The 19,678-nt window shown below is 41.3% G+C and overlaps 1 protein-coding gene across 2 annotated transcripts in view; it reads right to left on the bottom strand.

Moving 5' to 3' along the window:
- LOC135753701 (NLR family CARD domain-containing protein 3-like) overlaps window positions 1-19,678 on the bottom strand; it is an 85,998-nt gene that overhangs the window by 61,064 nt on the left and 5,256 nt on the right. For both annotated transcript variants that reach the window (XM_065271652.2, XM_065271651.2), the window contains exons 3-4: window positions 8,947-9,042; window positions 8,794-8,845 (exon numbers count right to left, since the gene is read on the bottom strand). In XM_065271652.2, coding sequence (XP_065127724.2) covers window positions 8,794-8,845; window positions 8,947-9,042 — 148 coding nt within the window. The remainder of the gene's footprint in view (window positions 1-8,793; window positions 8,846-8,946; window positions 9,043-19,678) is intronic.

Raw genomic sequence — 19,678 nt, 5'->3', positions numbered from 1 at the left:
TTTAGGGGTGACCCCGAATAGTCGAAGATTCGATGCATCGATAGGAGAAGCCTGATTCGACTACCAATCTCATAGTCGAATCGTCGCAGATGTGTTATGAAATGAGGATCATTCAATTTTGGCCGTATGGGTGCACACATTATCTGATTTCACATATAACAGCTTTCTCACAATATATTAATATACAGCATATTATTATAATGCTGCAAATAATATGTGAAGTAGCAGCTTTCAATAAATATTTTTTAAATGCGTTAATAAATCCAACAACCCCTGTGACCGGGCTTCACGTCCATAAGAGGTCTCTATGTTAATAAAGCCTTGCCTCTTTGTTTCGACATTTAAAAGACAAAGCTGGCAAATTAAACTATGACTTTCGTTCTTTAATAATTTCTTTATTTTATTTTATTTATAAATCACTTTGGGTTATCTGATTTAACTATTTGGCTTGTGTTTTGTTTCCGTGCACTTGAGACATTTTGCATATTTGTTCTTCACTTTGTTACTTCTGACCTTATTTTATTAAAAAATTGTATTTATTATAAACGTAAATTCCGATCTAATTTAAGTATGTAAATTTTGGATAGCTTTTCGTTGTATCGATGTTGCGCTATTGCGTGCTGGTCATGCTTGCGCTTGTAATTTAGCCGAACGGGCTAGGTGCTCTGCATGCGTCTCCATATTTCCATATTTAGGAGTTCATCAAACTAAACATTAAAAAACGGATGTTTTTCGACGAGTATAAGTTTTTAAAATGTATTTAAAACAGAGTGGTTATATTGTCTATCTTAAAGTTAAACTACAAAACAGGTAAGCCGTTTTTTTATTTCGGTGATTAAACGGAAATTAGTATCTGCACCGAACCTATTTCTGCCTGACACGAATGTCTTTCTTGTGATTTAATATTATGGTCGGGCGGTGTTCACTTTCAAATGATAGCAAAGAGATTCCTGAAATAAATAATATCATCCGGTCTTTCTGTATCTAAAGTGAATTCAGAGATGATCAAAGTCAAAGCAAGCAAGCAGGTATTTCTGTGCTAAATAATAACGCGTAGTGTCTATAAAATCATTAATTTCAGTGTTTTTCTTGTTATAAATTAAAGTTTAATGAATTGTATATAAAGATTAGTTTTTATCATTTACAGTCACAATCACAAATTATTTGTCATTTCTCATTTGTCGGGTTTTTTTGGTCATGACTGCTTTGACGCGCTATCTCCAAATTAAATAAAAACACTTAATTGTAGCCGGAGTTTCCAAGGCAGGATCACCTTTGTTATTTTTTTAGGTTTAGTTATCAAATGTATTTTTGTGTGATGTTCTGTAGATCGTGGCTTTAAAATGTTATGAGGAATAATTAAACAAATGTTGCCTTACATTTTACCTTAAAAAATATATATATAAATGCATCCTCAGTTTTGTCTTCGTTTATTACTTGAAAGACAGTTTTGGTCACTTTATCAGACAGTTGTTTATGTGTGCTGCTTGTGAAAGAAAATAAAAGTTACCAATTTGTACCTGGTCTGGCCCCCTCCCAACCCATGCACACAAAAATAGATGATTCGACTATCGGTCGACTATGGAAAGATTCGAAAATTCTGATTCGAATATGTAAATCCTTAGTCGAGGACACCCCTAAGTCTGTTGTTTACATCAGATTTCGCATGAACGTCTTGTAATAGTATAATATCGCCTACAATCTGAGGACTATTTGCGTCGTAACAAACTGTATATGAGATTATGCTTAAGGTTCCTAAAAAAACATATGCACGCGTTAAAACTTTGTTTTTAAAAGAAGGCGGGAGTATAATACATAAAATCCAAATAGCGCTGTTATTTCCTTGAGCCATGATAACAGTATAGAGGATATCGGCAAAGTGACTGCTCTATGCTCTCTAGCTACCTGGTGGGTGGAGATCTGCGAGTGGGGTGGTGGGCGGTTAAATTCAAACAGAATGTGACGAAAAGGCTAGTTACGTCACAATGGAGCTGATTTTGAAACGGTGCAAACTGAGACTCAAGGCAGAGGACAATCAGAAACCTGTATCTCACTCAAAACAGCATGGATGGATTTTTTTCCAATTTTGTATGCGTGTGGAAGCACCAGAGACACAAAATAACACCCCAAAACAAGTGAGTTTTTCATAATATGGGCACTTTAAAAGAGCAACACGTTTGACCTTTATGACTTTTTAAAGATGGCATTTTGTCCTTTTTCTAGTTCAGGATACGGCATGTACATGGCTCCCCTGTGATGGCAACAAGCATTGGGTCTTGTGTCTGGGTCTCCAGGATGCCGAGACAGCATCCATGGAGGGTTTGTGTTCCATATGCAGCAATAATGTTAGATACCCTTGCGGTAAATCACTTAGAACCTCCGTGTTCAGAGACCATACATGGAAATTCCACAGGTTGGGAAGAGATTTACACGCTGAAATGAAACCAGTATATCGACTGGTGTTCTTCTCAAAAAGAAAACTCCTGAGAATGCCCTGTCAGCATCGTGCATACCGTAAAACTTCAAATAATAGCCCGGGATTTTATTTTCCCAAACCTATCGTCACACCAGGTGTCTAAAAGAGACAGCGGTCTATCCCCTTTCACACAGACCTTTGGTCCCAGAAAATACCCGTAAAATTGCCAGACAAGCATCTGTGTGAACAAAAACTCGTCCCGTTAATCTTCTGGGATCGTTGCCGGAAAGAGGACCTAGTCAGATACCCGGATAACCCTCTGTGTGAACAAGAAGCCGAACGAATGCCGTAATGGGCGTGTCGTACAACAAAAGTTATGGTTCAGCTCCTTGAAACGAGAGATAACATGCATATAAACATTCAACATGAGAAATGTTGCAAACTAGATTGAAGCAGTTATCAGGAAATTATAAATGAGACGCATAAACAATGACGCATGTGCCGCAGTGAGGACGCGCGTGACATGGCAACATGAAGTTGGTTCAACTCTTTAAAATGAGGGATTTACAACATTCACGACGAGAAATGTTAGCAAACTGGACTGAAGCAGATATCAGGTAAGTTAGCTCGTCACCTACTGCGTTGAAACGGAGATCATTCAGCAGCATAAAATAATATCGCGTCACATGCTCATTTGAGCTATAATAAACTAAAATACCCGCGCGTCATCCCAACAAGATATATCGTTCAGCTCCTCAAAATGTGGGTTTTAAATGCATATAAACAATCACGATGAGAAATGTCTGAAAACTGTATTAAAGCAGAGATCAGGGAGCTCGTCAAATATCCACTCTGAGATCATTCACCAGCATAGAACTGTGCGTTCAAGCGCCCCTTTATAGTCTTATCATAAACAAAAATGCACAAAATAATAAATTATTTGCAAACTTCTTACGCTGCGTAGAAGAGAGGGCGGGACTTTCAACAGGTCACGTGTCTTTACGGGACCGTCAGATGCCGGGTAATCATGTCAGTGTGAATGAACACAAAATCTGAGGATCCCGTGTATATTACGGAATGTCTGTGTGAAAAGGGCTTATAAGAGACAGGCTTTTAATTTAATTGTTCCAGCATGACAGCAGGAGGTTACCACATATTACGTTTTATTTATCATTTCTTTTTTTTGGATTGGCTTGCTCGACTAGAACTCCAGGGGAGAAGGGCTTGATAGAGAGAGAGCAGTACGGCCAGATACATTTTGGGTGCTGCAGCATATTAAATGTGATAAATAGTGATTCCGCGCCTCAAAACACTGCCAGTCCACCGGGAAAAGTCCCAACTCTCCCGATAGCCACTTCGCTACTGTCATCATCACTTCAATCCTGACGACGAACCTTGTTGTGTTGTCATAGTGATGCGTCTGTCACGGGACATCTACCGGTAATCAAAACTTTAGCGTGTGCAATCTGCACCATAGAACTGGCTTAAACAGATGATCTGACAGGTTTTAGAAGATTAAATACAACCCGAAACTAAAAAACAGATAAGGCCTTTATTTGAGACAGGCGTTTCTTTACCCAAACTTGTCGTCACACCAGGCGTCTAAAAGAGACAGGCGTCTATTTGGGACTCGGCTATTATTTGAAGTTTTACGGTATCTACATATCACGCTCTGATAAACGGTAGGTAAGTGGGTCAGCACAACCTGGTTATGAGGTTTTTAAGAGGTGCACGGAGATTAAAGGTGTTTCTCAATGTCAAGAAAGGATCCTCGGAAGCCAGAATTTCGAGGATGTTACGTCATTGACATCCATCAAAGGACTGTTCCAATGTTGAGGATCCTCTGAATTTCAACCAAGGACTGAGTCCTTTGTTTGAGAAATATCCCATATACAGGAGAGGATGCATATTTGTAGCCTTCGCGCCCTGAAATCACCCACAATCCTATGCGTGCAGCGCTGAAAGCACACATTTTCACTTACATAATGATGCAATGACATGCACCTGCTAACCTGTTCCATTTACGTGCTCTCCGAACAGTGATGGGAATAACGGCGTTATAAGTAATTGGCGTTAGTAACTGCGTTATTTTTTTCAGTAACGAGTAATCAAATAAATTACTGTTTCCCCCGTTATAACGCCGTTATCGTTACTGACAATAAAATGCTGCGCGTTACTAAAATTGATCTAACTGTAGTGATTTTCACCCGCGTATGCTCACTCTCTCAGCCAAACACTGATTTTCTCGTGTGTGTGTGTGTTGGGAGAAACATAACTGATGCTGATTGGTGTGTCTGTGTGTTAGAGGGGGTGGGAGAACCACATAGCTGATGGTGATTGGCTTAGTCTCCAACGTTAGCCAACCAAAGGCAGAGTTCACAAACAGGCACGCCCACTCGCACAGGCCGACTGAGTCTGAGCGAGCGAGCAGTGTAAAAAAGTCTGAGCAACTTTGTCGCTAGATTTAGCAACTTTCTATCACTTTAGCGACTTTATAGGACTAATCTAGCGATCTTTTCTGACGTGGTTGGAGACATTTGTAGACTGACATGAAAATACGCGTCGTTTTCTCTTATCAACGAGCAGCGGTGCTGCTGCTGACTGTGCCCCATCTCAAAGCACTGACAGGCAGCCCGGTCATCGCGCATCAATCACTCCGAAAACACCGGCGACAGGGCGATGGCAAGTACAACAAGCTCAAAGGTAGCGATCGCAAACACGAAGTATAAAGCACTACTTTTCCATTGTTGAGGTGAAAGGCAATAATGTTTGTGTAATGTGCAACTTATGCCCATGAAGAAAAACTCTCTCCACGTCTGTGGCAAGTAATTCTGATCTAATAAAGCACCTCAAATCGTCACATGCTGCCAAAAAATTTGTGATTTCTCTTTAGTATTCATTTTAGTCATTTACATAGAACATATTTAATTTGTAAGGGGTATTCAAGTTATTTGAAATATTAGATTTTTTTAAGTAACGCAGTAATTACTTTTCCTGGTAATTAATTACTTTTATAATAATGTAACGCAGTTACTAACTCAGTTACTATTTTTGAGAAGTAATTAGTAACTATAACTAATTACTTTTTTAAAGTAACGTTCCCAACACTGTCTCCGAATACTAAAAAGGAGCCTAGCCTAGCCTCTGAAGGAAGTGACTTGTAGTGACCAGTCCTGCCAAGGAAGTATCCTTGACATTGCACCATTATGGAAGACTGTAAGTGTCGAAATGTTACAAAAAAGGTTTTAATGCTCCTCCACCGCCTCAGCGGCCGATGTTGTGGAGCATCAGCTGTCAGCCTCTCACTAAATGTATTCTCTGAAAACCAGTGGTAGGCTAGGCACCCACATTGTGTCCCCTACGCAGGGTTTCTATGTGTGTATAGTCTGTGAGGTTAATAATGAAGCTTTCTTTATTGTTTGTATATAACTGCTTACTAAATAAAACGTGATTTTACTTGGATCTGTTTGTCTGTCTTTAATTTTGCAGTTTTACTGTAATACATGTATAAATTATCATGTTAGGATAGTAATGTAATACTGTAGCTGCATCTACTGGACACCCCTAATGTTAAATATCAGGCACCCAGCACTGGCTCGGTTGGTAAAATTAACCACGCAACTTCTTGGCATTTTGACTTACAGACACCGCTACTAGCCTACAACATGAGACACGTCTCTTCTTTCTGCCTCTCGGTTGCGTGCACAAAGCACTGATGATGTTGCCGAGAAATCCATGTATTCTACGTCAGTTTTTAATTTTTGGAAATCTTTTTAATGTTCGCCAGAAGTAGAAAGTAGTGCTGGACCAGAATATTTGAATATTCATTCCGTGGGTTGACATTTGATTTTCAGTTTTGAGATTCGAATATATATATATAAATATTTTACAGCGTTAATGCAGAGCTTTTGCCAAGCAGGAAGTGCGCTTCACCCTCCCGCTCTATAGGTGGCGCTGAGAGACCAACATCCATAGCAAAAAGCCACCAAACGCCACCAGTTGAAGAGATCGCCTCGAACGTAAAGCGCGCTTCCTGCTTTGACATTCACGCTAATAGTGTTGTAAATAACGTTCAGTTTCTTGCAAAAACTGATTGATTTGCTTCACAAGACATCAATATGTCACACGGAGTTATGGAAGATTACTTTTGTATTGGATATATATGCTTTAGCTCTTAAAGTGTGCGGATCGGTTGACTTGCATGACGGAGCACTGGGGTTTCTGCAAAATATCTTCTTTATTGTTCTACTGATGAAAAACTGATTGGATGGTGTAATTGTTATAAATAAACTTGATTTTGAAAGTATGCTACAGTTTATTACAGTTTGTTGAACTTCGTTCATTTATTTTCGTTGTTTTATTTAAATAGCCTACCCTTTACGTTGTCAGTAATTACTGTGCTGTTCATTTCTGATACGGGAGTGTTTGTTTGTTAGAAAAATGTTAGGCTACCTTATTAAAAGTATTGCTCTTGTGTTTTGTTTCACTAATGCTGTTCTCGCAGGACGCATGACAGGCACGCCGCTTCCGGCTTGCGCTGTTCTGTAGTATTTTTAAAGTTTATTAATTCTAAACGTGTCAGATGTCCATATTGCACGAAAAAAGGCACTACACTCCCTTGGGTCCGCAGCAACACATCCGTCACATAATAAAACTGTAGACAGCCAGACACACGCATACACACACACACACACACACACACACACACACACACACACAGAGATTCCTGCCTTTATTAAAGAGAAAAATATGTTTAGCCCCTCCTTCCGAAGCTTCGAATATTCAATTTGATTTCTACTAGAGCTTCGAAGCTCAAAAAATGGTATTCAGAACAGCCCTAGTAGAAAGCACACCTGTTGACTTTAAATTTTGTTTTAGGTCATGCAAAACTGGCTATTTATTGAAATAGAAAATAATTGAAAGATTGTCAGGGGATGATGTGGTGTTTTTGATCTGATTGATTCCTGTTTTTATAAGTCTACAAAAGATCTTTTAACTTTTGAGATGATTTGGTGTTGTAATAATTTTTTGTGTTCTGTGGTTGGTGAGGAGTTGTTTTTTACAAAACATGATTTAATTAACTCATTCCCTACCAGCCATTTTTTTTAAATTGCTCACCAGCATTTTTTGTTTTGTTTGCCTTCCAGGTAAATTTTCTTCTAAAAATATATAAACATAAAAATATATCAAATGAAAGAACAGGCCCTCTGCTTTCAAACAAACAATAAACAAAAAACAAACAAAACAGGAAAAAGTTTCATCCTATCTATCTTTTTTCTCTGCTTATAAACTCTTAAAGGACAAGTTCGGTATTTTAGACTTAAAGCCCTGTTTTCAGATTGTTTATGGTCAAATAGAATGGTTTTGACTGAAATTTCGACATTTTCGGCTGCCCTGAGAATTTTCGTGTGTTTGTGTTTCATCTCACACCTCTACAATGGGTTTATAGGTGCACTGGAACAATCCTTCCTAAAATGCATTAAACTTTCGTTTACAAAGACGTGAAACTCACCGTGTGGTCAGGGGTGTTCACTGATATGCTCACACAAAAATCTCTGCAAAAGATGCTTTCCAACAGCTGTTTTAGCATTCGTTGTTAACTTGTGGACCTATTTCCCCAAACGCCTCACACCCGTACAGTTTTCCGCTTAGAGCTTGAATAATAAACACTCCAGCCCAGGTGGTGGCGCTAATCCGCCTTTGCCAATTGCAAGAATAGAAACAAAGTTCCCGGCGCGGAGTAATACCGTACCTCACAGGACGTCTAATACAGTCAATGGAGTTGGTAAAAACTACGATAAAACCTGTTGGAATGCGTCTTTTGGAGCGATTTTTGTGTGAGCATACCAGTGAACACCCCTGACCACTCGGTGAGTTTCACGTCTTTGTAAACGAAAGTTTAATGCATTTTAGGAAGGATTGTTCCAGTGCACCTATAAACCCATTGTAGAGGTCTGAGCTGAAACACAAACACGCGAAAATTCTCAGGGCAGCCGAAAATGTCGAAATTTCAGTCAAAACCATTCTATTTGACCATAAACAATCTGAAAACAGGGCTTTAAGTCTAAAATACCGAACTTGTCCTTTAAATATTGGTATTTTTCTTTAAAAATACAAACTTTTAGCAAAAAACTGAAATAATTGCATTTTTATGAAGGAATTTTGTTAGAGATCAGATTCAGAATGATTATCAAAACATACACAAAGTTTACAATTAGTAAATAATGTTTTTGCTTCAGTTTTCTAATAAATTGGGTAAATGGCAGTATAGCAGATTAACATAAAACTAGCACTTTTCTGATGTGGTGATGTAAAAAAAGTAAAAGATATGTGTGCCACTGTAAATAAAAGGCATTTAAATTTCAACTTTCTCTCACCTGGAAAACAGAATCCATATCCTTCCCTTTGGAGGACTTTCCTTTGAAATTCCTTTGAAGGAATTTACAATACATTACATTATGCATTTACATATAAAGAAAATCAAACATGCACAACAGTAAACACAGATGAATGTGTGTATTTGTCCTCACCTCACATCTGTATCAGAGTCTTCTAAACTGAAGTTAGGTGGATGTGGCATTGAATCATCACTTTTCATAGATTCAGCAGATTCTCTATCAATCAAACTGTAAAATACAACAGCAGAAATTAAAGGGATAGTTTGGCTAAAATATGAAAATGAAAAAAAATGAAGTGTAACAGAAACCAGTAGCCGCTAAGAGCAGGGCCGGATTATCCATAGAAGGAATTGGGTGAGTGCCCTGGGGGCTCCAGAGTGCGACAAAAGTACTCACGCATGTGTGGGCACCCGTGACAAAAATACAGAATGCACAATCGGGGTTTTAACCGTTTAATTTCATGACGCGTCAATCGTTTAATGTCACCATGCAATGTCACCATGCGAGCTGAATCTACCGATGGGTCTACGCAGCCCGGGTAAAGTTAACACACAACTCAGAACCACAAGAAGACGCCCATGCGTGGGTTAAAAATTACACATTGTAGAGATAAGAGATGAGAGCGGGCGTGCTCAGCTGGTATTCCCAGGCGTTCTCCCATCCAAGTACTAACCAGGCCCGACCCTGCTTGGCTTCCAAAAACCAAGTTCATATATGTCGGTGACAGACTACATCCACCTTCTCTGCAGCTTGGCAATGACATTGTGGAGCCTGTCAAGAACTTTGCATATCTGGGATCCATAGTGACAGACAACGGGGACCTAAAACCAGAGATAACCTGCAGAAGAGCCCTAGCTGCGTCAGCTCTGCAGTCTCTCTGGAAACCACTCTGGCATCACCAGACTATCTCACGCAAGACGAAGCTCAGAATTTACAACTCAGCAGTACTCTCCATCCTGCTTTATGGCTCAGAGACTTGGCCCTTAAACAAGACACTGGCTGCAAGATTAGATGGCTTTGATAGCAGGGCTCTCAGAACCATCGGGAACATCAGGTGGCCCCAGCGGGTTTCCAATCAAATTCTTAGAGTCCGTATGTGCCAGCGCAGAGCATCCGCCCTGGCAGCACAACTCTGTTCCTGCTAACTCGGCCATGTCCTCCGCCTCCCTTCTGACCATCCTACGAGAGCTATTCTCCAGTTTGATCCAAGGGCCGCAGGCTAGAGACGACCACGAAATAAACCTCGCACCCAATGGCTTGATGTCCTTGTGGGCGACCTACAACAACATGGAGTTGCTGTAGAGGATGCAGAGCAACAAAGAAAGCGGGAGAACTTTTAGCTTATTAACACCAAAAAAACATTAAAGATGAGAATAAAGGTCTATATCAGTGCCCAGTTAAGGGGAAACTGGATAGAAGACGAGAAACTAACAAAACTTGGCATGCAGGTATTTGCATAATGCGGGCGCCGCCCCGCCAGGTGTGTATATAAGCAGCAGTTGCAACAAAGCCGAGCACCAGTGCCCAGCCTGGTATCAGCAATGGAACAGCAAACTGTGGCGACGTGATGTCTCCGAGGGTTACATCCATATCCCAGACGTTCCCTTTCAGTCGGTCACTACGACTTCACGACGAATTGGGAATCCCTACCAAAACGCCACTGCTGCTGGACCCTTCCAGTGCCTGCATGAGCCTTCCAACTCCACTGGAAAGACAGACAGAGGCTGAATGCAAAAGGCCGGTCACTACTTGTTCCTTAACCCATGTGAGTGAACAGCGAACTGGGGAAGCGACATAGTCTGGGCGGAGCTAAGAACACTGTAAGTAAGTTTTCGCAGCTTCTTCTCTCCATGTCTCACAGGTACGGTAGGTAAACACTTTCAGCCTCTCTTCCGGGACGCAGAAGGGCAGATACAGGTAAGCACACTGGTAAGTAGACAGGTAAGTACCTTAAACTTGTTGCCTGGGGCGTGCAGGGGGTATACGGGTGAGTACACTGGGCTTGGAGCTTTTGGCGTCCAGAAGGTATACAGGTGAATGCACTGGGCTTGGGGCTTTAGGCGTCCAGAAGGTATACAGGTGAGTACACTAGGCTTAAAGCTTTAGGCGTCCAGAAGGTGTACAGGTGAGTACTCTGGGATTGGAGCTTTTGCCGTCCAGAAGGGATACAGGTGAGTACACTGGGCTTGGAGCTTTAGGCGTACAGGGAGGTATACAGGTGAGTACACTGGGCTTTTAGCTTTGGGCGTACAGGGAGGTAAACAGGTGTGTACACTGGGCTTTTAGCTTTAGGCGTACAGGGAGGTATACAGGTGAGTACACTGGTCTTGGAGCTTTAGGCGTACAGGGAGGTATACAGGTGAGTACACTGGGCTTTTAGTTTAGGCGTACAGGGAGGTATACAGGTGAGTACACTGGGCTTTTAGCTTTAGGCGTACAGGGAGGTATACAGGTGAGTACACTGGGCTTGGAGCTTTAGGCGTACAGGGAGGTATACAGGTGAGTACACTGGGCTTTTAGTTTAGGCGTACAGGGAGGTATACAGGTGAGTACACTGGGTTTTTAGCTTTGGGTTTAACTTACAGACAAGTGGGTGGACGCATGCACAGGGCTTTAGCTCTTCGAGACTCAGGTGGTTGGAGAGGACGTATAGACACACAGCGAACTCCTAGCCTTTCTCACTAGGACAGACTTCTGATGAACACAACTTTGACTTCCCAGCATGTAGTGGAACAGTCCCACGACGACACAGAGGCCTTGGCTCAGATCTGCAGACTGGCAGCAGAGAACACATACATTTCCTTCAGTATGAATACTCCAGTGAACATACAAGGAGAGATAACACCTCTTTGCTTCAGGCAGAACAAGGCAGATGACGACACAGGCCAACGCCGCTGCAGTAGTTGGGCTAAAACGAAAGAAGAAAAAGAGAGAGTAGAGTCCATAATGACGCCCAGGTTGCGTACTTGTGAAGATGCTGAGATTGAGCAGCCATCCACATCCAGTGTGAAGTCATCAACTTTTTTAAGAAGTGACGAGGGAGCAAACACCATGAGTTCTGTTTTGTCTTTATTGAGTTTGAGAAGGTTATTGACAAGCCAGTGCTTTATATCCTTCAAGCAATTGTTAAGTGGCAAGGGTGGGAGAGAAGTGGAAGGCTTAGTACTGATGTAGAGCTGGGTATCATCAGCGTAGCAGTGAAAATGTAACCCATGTTTCGGCGGTGGGCAAAAAAACACAGCTCTATCTCGTTTTTTTTTTGCTTGTTTGTTTCTTTCTTTTTCGTTTTTTCGAGTTGGCCGGAACCGGCCCGGTGTTACAGTGAAAATGGTCCGGACTGAACTATTTCCGCCATTTTGGTTCTGCTGACCTAAAGTCACTCCGTGAAATCCGCCTAGAACTGAGCCCCGTCTCAAGGATACAACATTTTGATTTAACATAATTACATTCAAAAATTAAGTCAGAAAATTTTTCTCTAAAGTACTCCTGGAAAGTCTGGACCAAAATCCACTAAGAATAAACCATCTCAAGATGAGACGACAACAAAAAAGAAAGGCAAAGATGGCCTGAAGACTTAGAGGCTGTTTACACTTGGCATTAACATGCGTTTTCGTCGATCGGATCACAAGTGGACGACGTTAATGCCAGGTGTAAATGGTGTTCAAAACGTTTTGAGCTCGTCCACTTTCGACCACTTTCAACCACATCCAGAGGTAGTCGAAACCACTTTCGATTGGATCGCTTTGGAGTTCGGAACGCATTTGGTTGAATGTGTTCGAACAGCCACACGCGACCGCCTTCTCTCCGCCCACTTATCTAATCTGAGCTATTAAACACAAGTTTTACGTCTTTTTTGACTTCTGGTGTGAACATACGGTGAACAGCGCTATTTTTAGCCTTTCATTGATAAAACTAAAGCATCTGATCTCCGTAGTTTCGTTTTGAAAGCGTGTGAAAGTTGTGTGATCCTATTTCATCAATTGTGCTGAAAATTCAGAGAAATCTCTAACATACACATGTACAAGCCTCTGTGCAGCATGTTTACTTGCTAAACAAGCAGTGGACTCCAACATAATATAAGTTTGCGTCCATATAAACTCATAATTACTCCCGCTGCTGTTTGAATGACAGCAGAGAGACTCGCCCACCGTCTCACAGACCACCCCCAACAGTATTCAGGACAGAGGCCGTCGAAAGTGGACAAAAAAGACGGATTTAAATACCAGGTGTAAACGTAATGTGTCTCTCTCGCAGAGGTGTAAAGTACTTGAGTAAATGTACTTCGTTACTGTACTTAAGTATTTTTTGGGCTACTTTGTACTTGTACTGAGTATCAAAAATATAGGCAACTTTTACTCTCTACTTAATTACATTTTTGATTGGGTATTTGTACTCTTTACTCCACTACATTTGATATGACACTTAACGTTACTCGCTACATTGTTTATTCGTCAAATAAAAACGAGACGAAAGTGTCAGAGGGTGATGATGGATAGAATCTGTGGTCACGAGGTTACACGCACACACACAACTGAGGGACTTCATTTGGCGTGCGCAGAGCAAACGTATGAAATCAAAGTACTGCGAGAGCGAATCAAATGCATATGGAGAAGTCTGGTCTCGCGGTACTTTGATGTCAAACGCTGAATGGCTTGCGTTGAGCCACCGTAGCGGGACATCTGCGTGCTGCGTATGTCATAAACTGTAGAGAAAAGTTTGCGTCGGTCTAAGAGAAGAGATAAAGAGCAAAAATATAGATGCATATCACATTTGCTTCAGTCAAGGGACCCTTTGTTAAACATGTGATGCTACAATCAAAACAAAAGTGATGCGCGATTGCAGGAGGGTCATCCCGCAACTCAAAGGCAAGCACAAATTTTTATATACTCTGATGCTACTTTATCTGCTAACCTGAGCTGGTAAGTTACATAACTTGATATAACTTACTATATAAGCCAAAATAAACCAGCGAGGTCCTGTACTGATTGCCCGAGTAACTTAAGTACATTATAAGATTGATAATAAGTGTACAATTTCACTGTCTTCACATTTAATCAAGTATGCTGTAATGTATTTACTGTAAAGAGGGATGCATTACGGAAGAAATGTAGTGCACTTCATGTGAGATAGTGGTGTTACGTACTACATGTGTTTACAATTAATCTTTCAAATGAACAACTTCACGTTTTTAATATGCATTATCATATTTCTGTTAGTGTAATTTTAGTTTACTGGAATTTTTTAAATATTAAAATTATATCTTTTTTAGGATAGGCCTATATAAGAATATTTGGTAACACTTTACAATAAGGTTCATTAGTTAACAGTAGTTAATGTATTAACCAACTTGAACAAACCATGAGCAATACATTTGTTACATTATTTATTCATCTTTGTTAATGTTAGTTAATAAAAATGTAAGCTTTATTTGTTTGTTCATGTTAGTTCAGAGTGCAATAACTAATGTTAACAAGATTTTAATAAAGTATTAGTAATTGTTGAAATTAACATTAACAAAGATGAATAAATGCTGTATAAGTGCAGTTCATTATTAGTTCATGTTAACTAATGTAGCTAACTAATGTTAACTAATGAACCTTATTGTAAAGTGTTACCATATATTTATATCACAAAGTTAGGCTATATATTTTTCCACATGGCACATTCAAGTACACAATGACACTAGACTAAAATTAAATGGGTTTAAATTAAATTTAATGTAGATTTCTAGACTAAAATCTCATGGCATTTAGTTGAATAAAATAAGACTAAAACTAAATCAATTCAGATGACAAAAATATGACTAAAACTAAATAAAATTTTAGTCAAAAGACTATGACTATGTTTAATCTGTGTTTGTTCTGCCAGGTCAAAATTTTGAAGTGTTTGATTTCTTTTCTATATTAGGAAATAAAACCTCATAAATAAACTTTCTTAGTATTCACTGCCCAGACCTACAATGTCTCTTTGTGTTGAGGACTAGTGCATCTTTGAACCAACATTCAGTACGAGTAAAAATACTTGAGTACTTTTAAATTGGGTTACTTTAATACTTTTACTCAAGTCGTATTTAAATTGGTGACTTGTAACTTGTAGTTTTTTACTAATTTTTACATTAAGGAATTTGTACTTTTACTCAAGTATGGCTTTCAGCTACTCTTTACACCTCTGCTCTCTCGTCCACTTGTGATCCGATCTTTGCAAGATCAAGAGGAGAGGTTTGCAAAAAAGATGAAAAATGCAGTAAGAGAGATAATGGAAGAGGTACTCTCTAGAGAAATTCAAACTTTAAAGAATATGATTAAAACCCCAAACTCATCTGTTAACGAATTGCGACAGGATATCACCCAAAAAGCTGAATTCTGTAAATCATTACAAGGGTGGATGGACTCTATTAATGCAAATGTGTGTGCGGTTAAGTAGGAGGTTAAAGAGCCAGTAAGATGACAATTTTAAGCATCCTATCACTATTTATAAGTCCTGGACAACAGGTTTAAATGCATGCAAGGTCAAAAAACACTGTAATTTTCTCAAAATATAAATTTAAAATGACCCCATTTCTCAGAGATCCCCAAACGATTCGTGTAAAGCCGTTCAACGACTCAGTCTGCCTAAACCCCACCTTTCAGTAGCCTACTCTGCTCTGATTGGTCAATTGACACAGTGTCTTTGCACAGATCACAGATCAGTCTCACAGACCACAGATCGGTGGCAGACCAACAACAGTGCAACATGTATTGACCTCGTGCTAACATGATTTACTGAGAAGACATTATCAACATCAATACACATCATTCATCATTAATCCAAGCAATAACAACGACGATTGAAACTAACATTTTACACTCATTTAAGCATTTATGTAAACTAACCGGGTCATTACAAAACCGTAAATGAGCATGCGTTAGCCGTTTGCTAACGTGACTCTCTGACAGTAAATTAACAGTTTAAACACACAACATCATTCATCATTAATCCAAACAATACAAACGACGATTGAAACTAACAATTTTACACTCATTTAAGCATTTATGTAAACTAACCGGGTCATAGCAAAACCGCTTGCTATCGTGACTCTGACAGTATATAAGTTAGAGTTTAAACAACGATATCATTCATCATTAATCCAAGCAATAAAAATGAATATAGACATTTAACACTCTTTTAAGCAAGTATGTAGCTATAATCATACTTACAGTTTGTGGTTAGGAGACACATGTTGTTCCAAATAAAGTGGGTACTGAACCACTTTCATTGCCAAACGTCTAAATCCCTCCGATAAAAATGTATTTTAACCACTGATTCTTCACAGCCAGACACGTTTAGTATATTTCTCCTTGAAAAAGTCTCCTTTGGTAGTGAAAACAACACAAGCTGAAAACACAGCATGAGCTGATGTTTACATTCACACACTAACTAGCTGTGGGCGGGTCATAGTTTTTGTTTCTCCCAGGCAAGGCTGTAGGCGGAGATTAGTATCTCATGTGACGTGGATAAATTCGTGTGACGTGGATAAAATCAGGAAGAAGACTCACTCCCTATAACGACTCGTTTCAGCGATTCAGAGTCGACTCCCTACTTTAGAAGCCAATAACTTTATTAATCGTGCACTTTTTGGTTCATCTACTTTACACGTTGTTTACATTGATGGACAGCTACATGACACACTGCAATAAAGGTAAGTTTCGATTTTGGATCTGTGTGGCTCTTTAATACGCATCAGCAAGAGATAATGAATCTCCAGGACAAAATGGTGGAAATGGAGCGTCGTCCCCAAAGATGTAACGTTTGATTCGTGGGCCTACCTCAGCCGAGTGTGAAAACGCTTAGGTTACTTACGTAACCCCGGTTCCCTGAAATAAAGGGAACGAAGCATTGCGTCAGTTAGCTGACGCTATGGGGGAAACTCCTGTTTACTCCGTGACTGAAGCCTATTGGTTAACGTCTGTACAAAGTACAGACCAATGACGTTTGAACCCGCGCGTGGGAAGCGCACGTCCTTATATAAGCGCGGTTCAATCGTCAGGAGCTCATTATTATTCGACTGAAGCGCGTAGCCGAATAACACTCGCTGCGTAGACGTTTGTAGCATGGCAAGAGACGCAATGCTTCGTTCCCGTTATTTCAGGGAACCGGGGTTATGTAAGTAACCTAAGCGTTCCCTTTCAATACGGTTCACTTCGCATTGCGTCAGTTAGCTGACGCTATGGGGGAACGTAATCCCATCACGCCGTGCATACACAACGTACTGAAGTGCCTTACCGGAGAGACACTGCATGTGGCCCTATACCCGGCATATTCACAGCTTTAAAGCAAATGTGTAAGCACCATATAAATTGTTGACGCGCACACGGTGGGGTTTTAAACGCACCGGGGGCACATAACATAGCACAAGACGGCGAGGTACAGAGCGCGCCGCGGCTGTGCGAGATAAGTAAATTCAGAGTCACGTTGGTGAGCTCGCTGAGCGCACCGTGGTGTACACATATAACGCATGAGCGTGCATGATTGAGCCGAGAGAACCTGCGCTCGTAGGGCAAGGACGTCTAAGCTGTACAATCTGACAACGTAGACGGCGAAGACCAGCCGGCCGCGTAGCAGATATCAAATATAGATATAGATACCCCTGTAGACCAAGTTCATGAAGAAGCCAAACTCGCACAGAGTGGGCTCTATATAGGACATAGAGGGGCGTGAGCCAGTGCGATGGTTTCAACAATCCATCTAAATAACCACTGTTAGCAACAGCCATACGTAGTGAGTGATCTGCGAAGCTCACGAACGGCCGATCTGACTATAATATGCGGCAGAACGGTTCGTAGCGTGGAATATACAGATACCACAATAGTGTGAACCCAGGTGCACCCTCGAGCGCATCGGGATGCATATAGGTAGTATTATAGTGCACAGATCGGTGAGCTTTCCAAGCGCGCCGTAAATGTGTATTGACTATAAATTGCACGGGCACAGGTGAACACTTGAATACATCGTGAATGCATATAGATGAATCAGAGTGTTATAATGCACAGGTCGGCAAGATTCTCGAGCGCGCCGTCATGTGTTCTGATAATAAATTGTGCGCACACGGGTGAACTCTTCAGTGCACCGTGAGTGCGTATAGATAAATCAGTGCACAGAACGCGCCGTGAATGTGTATAGATATGATTGATGAACGTAACGGTGGGCACCCAACGCACCGTGAACGTACACAGATGAACAACAATGTATGTGTCACAAAGCATAACACAGCTGTGTATACAGGTGAGCTTTTCCAAGCGCATCTTATTGTATACCAAAATGTTATAGCGTGTACATGTGAGCTTCTCTAAGCGCACGGTGGACGCATATAATTAAAAACCATATCGTGCATACAGGTGAGCTAATGGGCGCACCTTTAATGCAACAAACCTCAGTAGTGCGAAGCAGGGATGTCGAAGCTGTAAACTGACAACGTGGACGGCGGGGGACCAGCCGGCCGTGTCACAATTGTCAAATGAGAAACCTCTAAGACCATGCCCATGCTCTAAGACAAGTGAGCATAATTGTCACGGGAGGTGATAACGTCAACGATCCATAATTAACCTGTATTGACAGGTGCTCTAGTGAGTGATCTGTGACGCAGATGAACAGCTGATCGTCTGATGTACGTCAGACGTATCTGTCATACAGGACCTTGGACAGTTCCAGAGCGCTGTGCCTCGGGCACCGTCCGCATCTGAGAAATGACAGGCTTATGAATAAAGTGAATGGCCAGCCGTAAAAGCATGGTTCGCTGTTACCGCCGCCGTCCGCATCTGAGAGATGACAGGCTTATGAATAAAGTGAATGGCCAGCCGTAAAAGCATGGTTCGCTGTTACCGCCGCCGTCCGCATCTGAGAGATGACAGGCTTGTGAATTAAATGAATGGTCGGTCGTAAAAGCGTGGTTCGCTGTTATCACGGCCACATAGATATAGGCAGGGGAGAGAGCCGCCGTGCCTCTGTAGTGAGGAGAAAAGTGTTCCACCCACGATTCGCGGGGGTATAGACTTTCAAATGTCACTAGACAGAATGGGTCAGACTTTGCATAAGGACGCCTCGTGAAAGGGGTCCTAGCAGCTTGTGTCAATGTAGGTCGTGTCCCACGGATGCCATCTCCGCACGCCCATCATAATGGGTTAATATTTGAATCTTGGTGGTTTAAGCATGAGATGCGTATCACTCTGATTGAACATAGCTTATAAAGCGATGCAATGAGTTTATAAAGGAGATGACTCGTCAGCTTGTTTAGGGGGCGAGATCTCAGTCTGGTTCGGTAAATAATGAAACCACCGTAGTTTGCCCGACCGCATTATCACAATAACACGGTCGAGAGTGCTGCAGTGCTAAATCATCCCCTTAATGTACCGTATTCACAGTACAAGGTAATTTATATGAGACAAACGGCGTTCCACGCGCCGAAGGCTGATTGCCGTCGTAAAGCGTGTTCAACCCACAGCAGATGCTGGGCTAGCTCGTAATGACAGCACTTCATGCAGCCGTGTGTAACTTAAGCAAGCTTCCGTCAGCTCGGGGCGGGACCTTTGCTTAGTCAAACTGAAGTGGACTTATGAACAGAATGCCACGATATTCAGCTTTCTGAGGCTCGTTAGAGGGGTACGTGTGCCCGTCTTAAACGAGATGCCGCGCGCGTCTGACTGTGCGCGCGCTTTGAGCTTTGAAACTTATTGTGGCAGGTAGCAAGCTCACTTGAGGTTGATATTACCCTTAATATCTCCGAGTATTGGAGCGGAGGTGTGAGCGTCTTCGGGTCTGCTAATATAAATCAGCTATATGGCCGAAAAACGTCATAAACCGCTTGGCTGTAAGCCTTTGAGTGGCCGTC

Source organism: Paramisgurnus dabryanus, chromosome 10 (assembly GCF_030506205.2).
Source record: "Paramisgurnus dabryanus chromosome 10, PD_genome_1.1, whole genome shotgun sequence".
Taxonomy (NCBI): domain Eukaryota; kingdom Metazoa; phylum Chordata; class Actinopteri; order Cypriniformes; family Cobitidae; genus Paramisgurnus; species Paramisgurnus dabryanus.
This window is presented reverse-complemented; position numbering and strand designations above follow the sequence as displayed.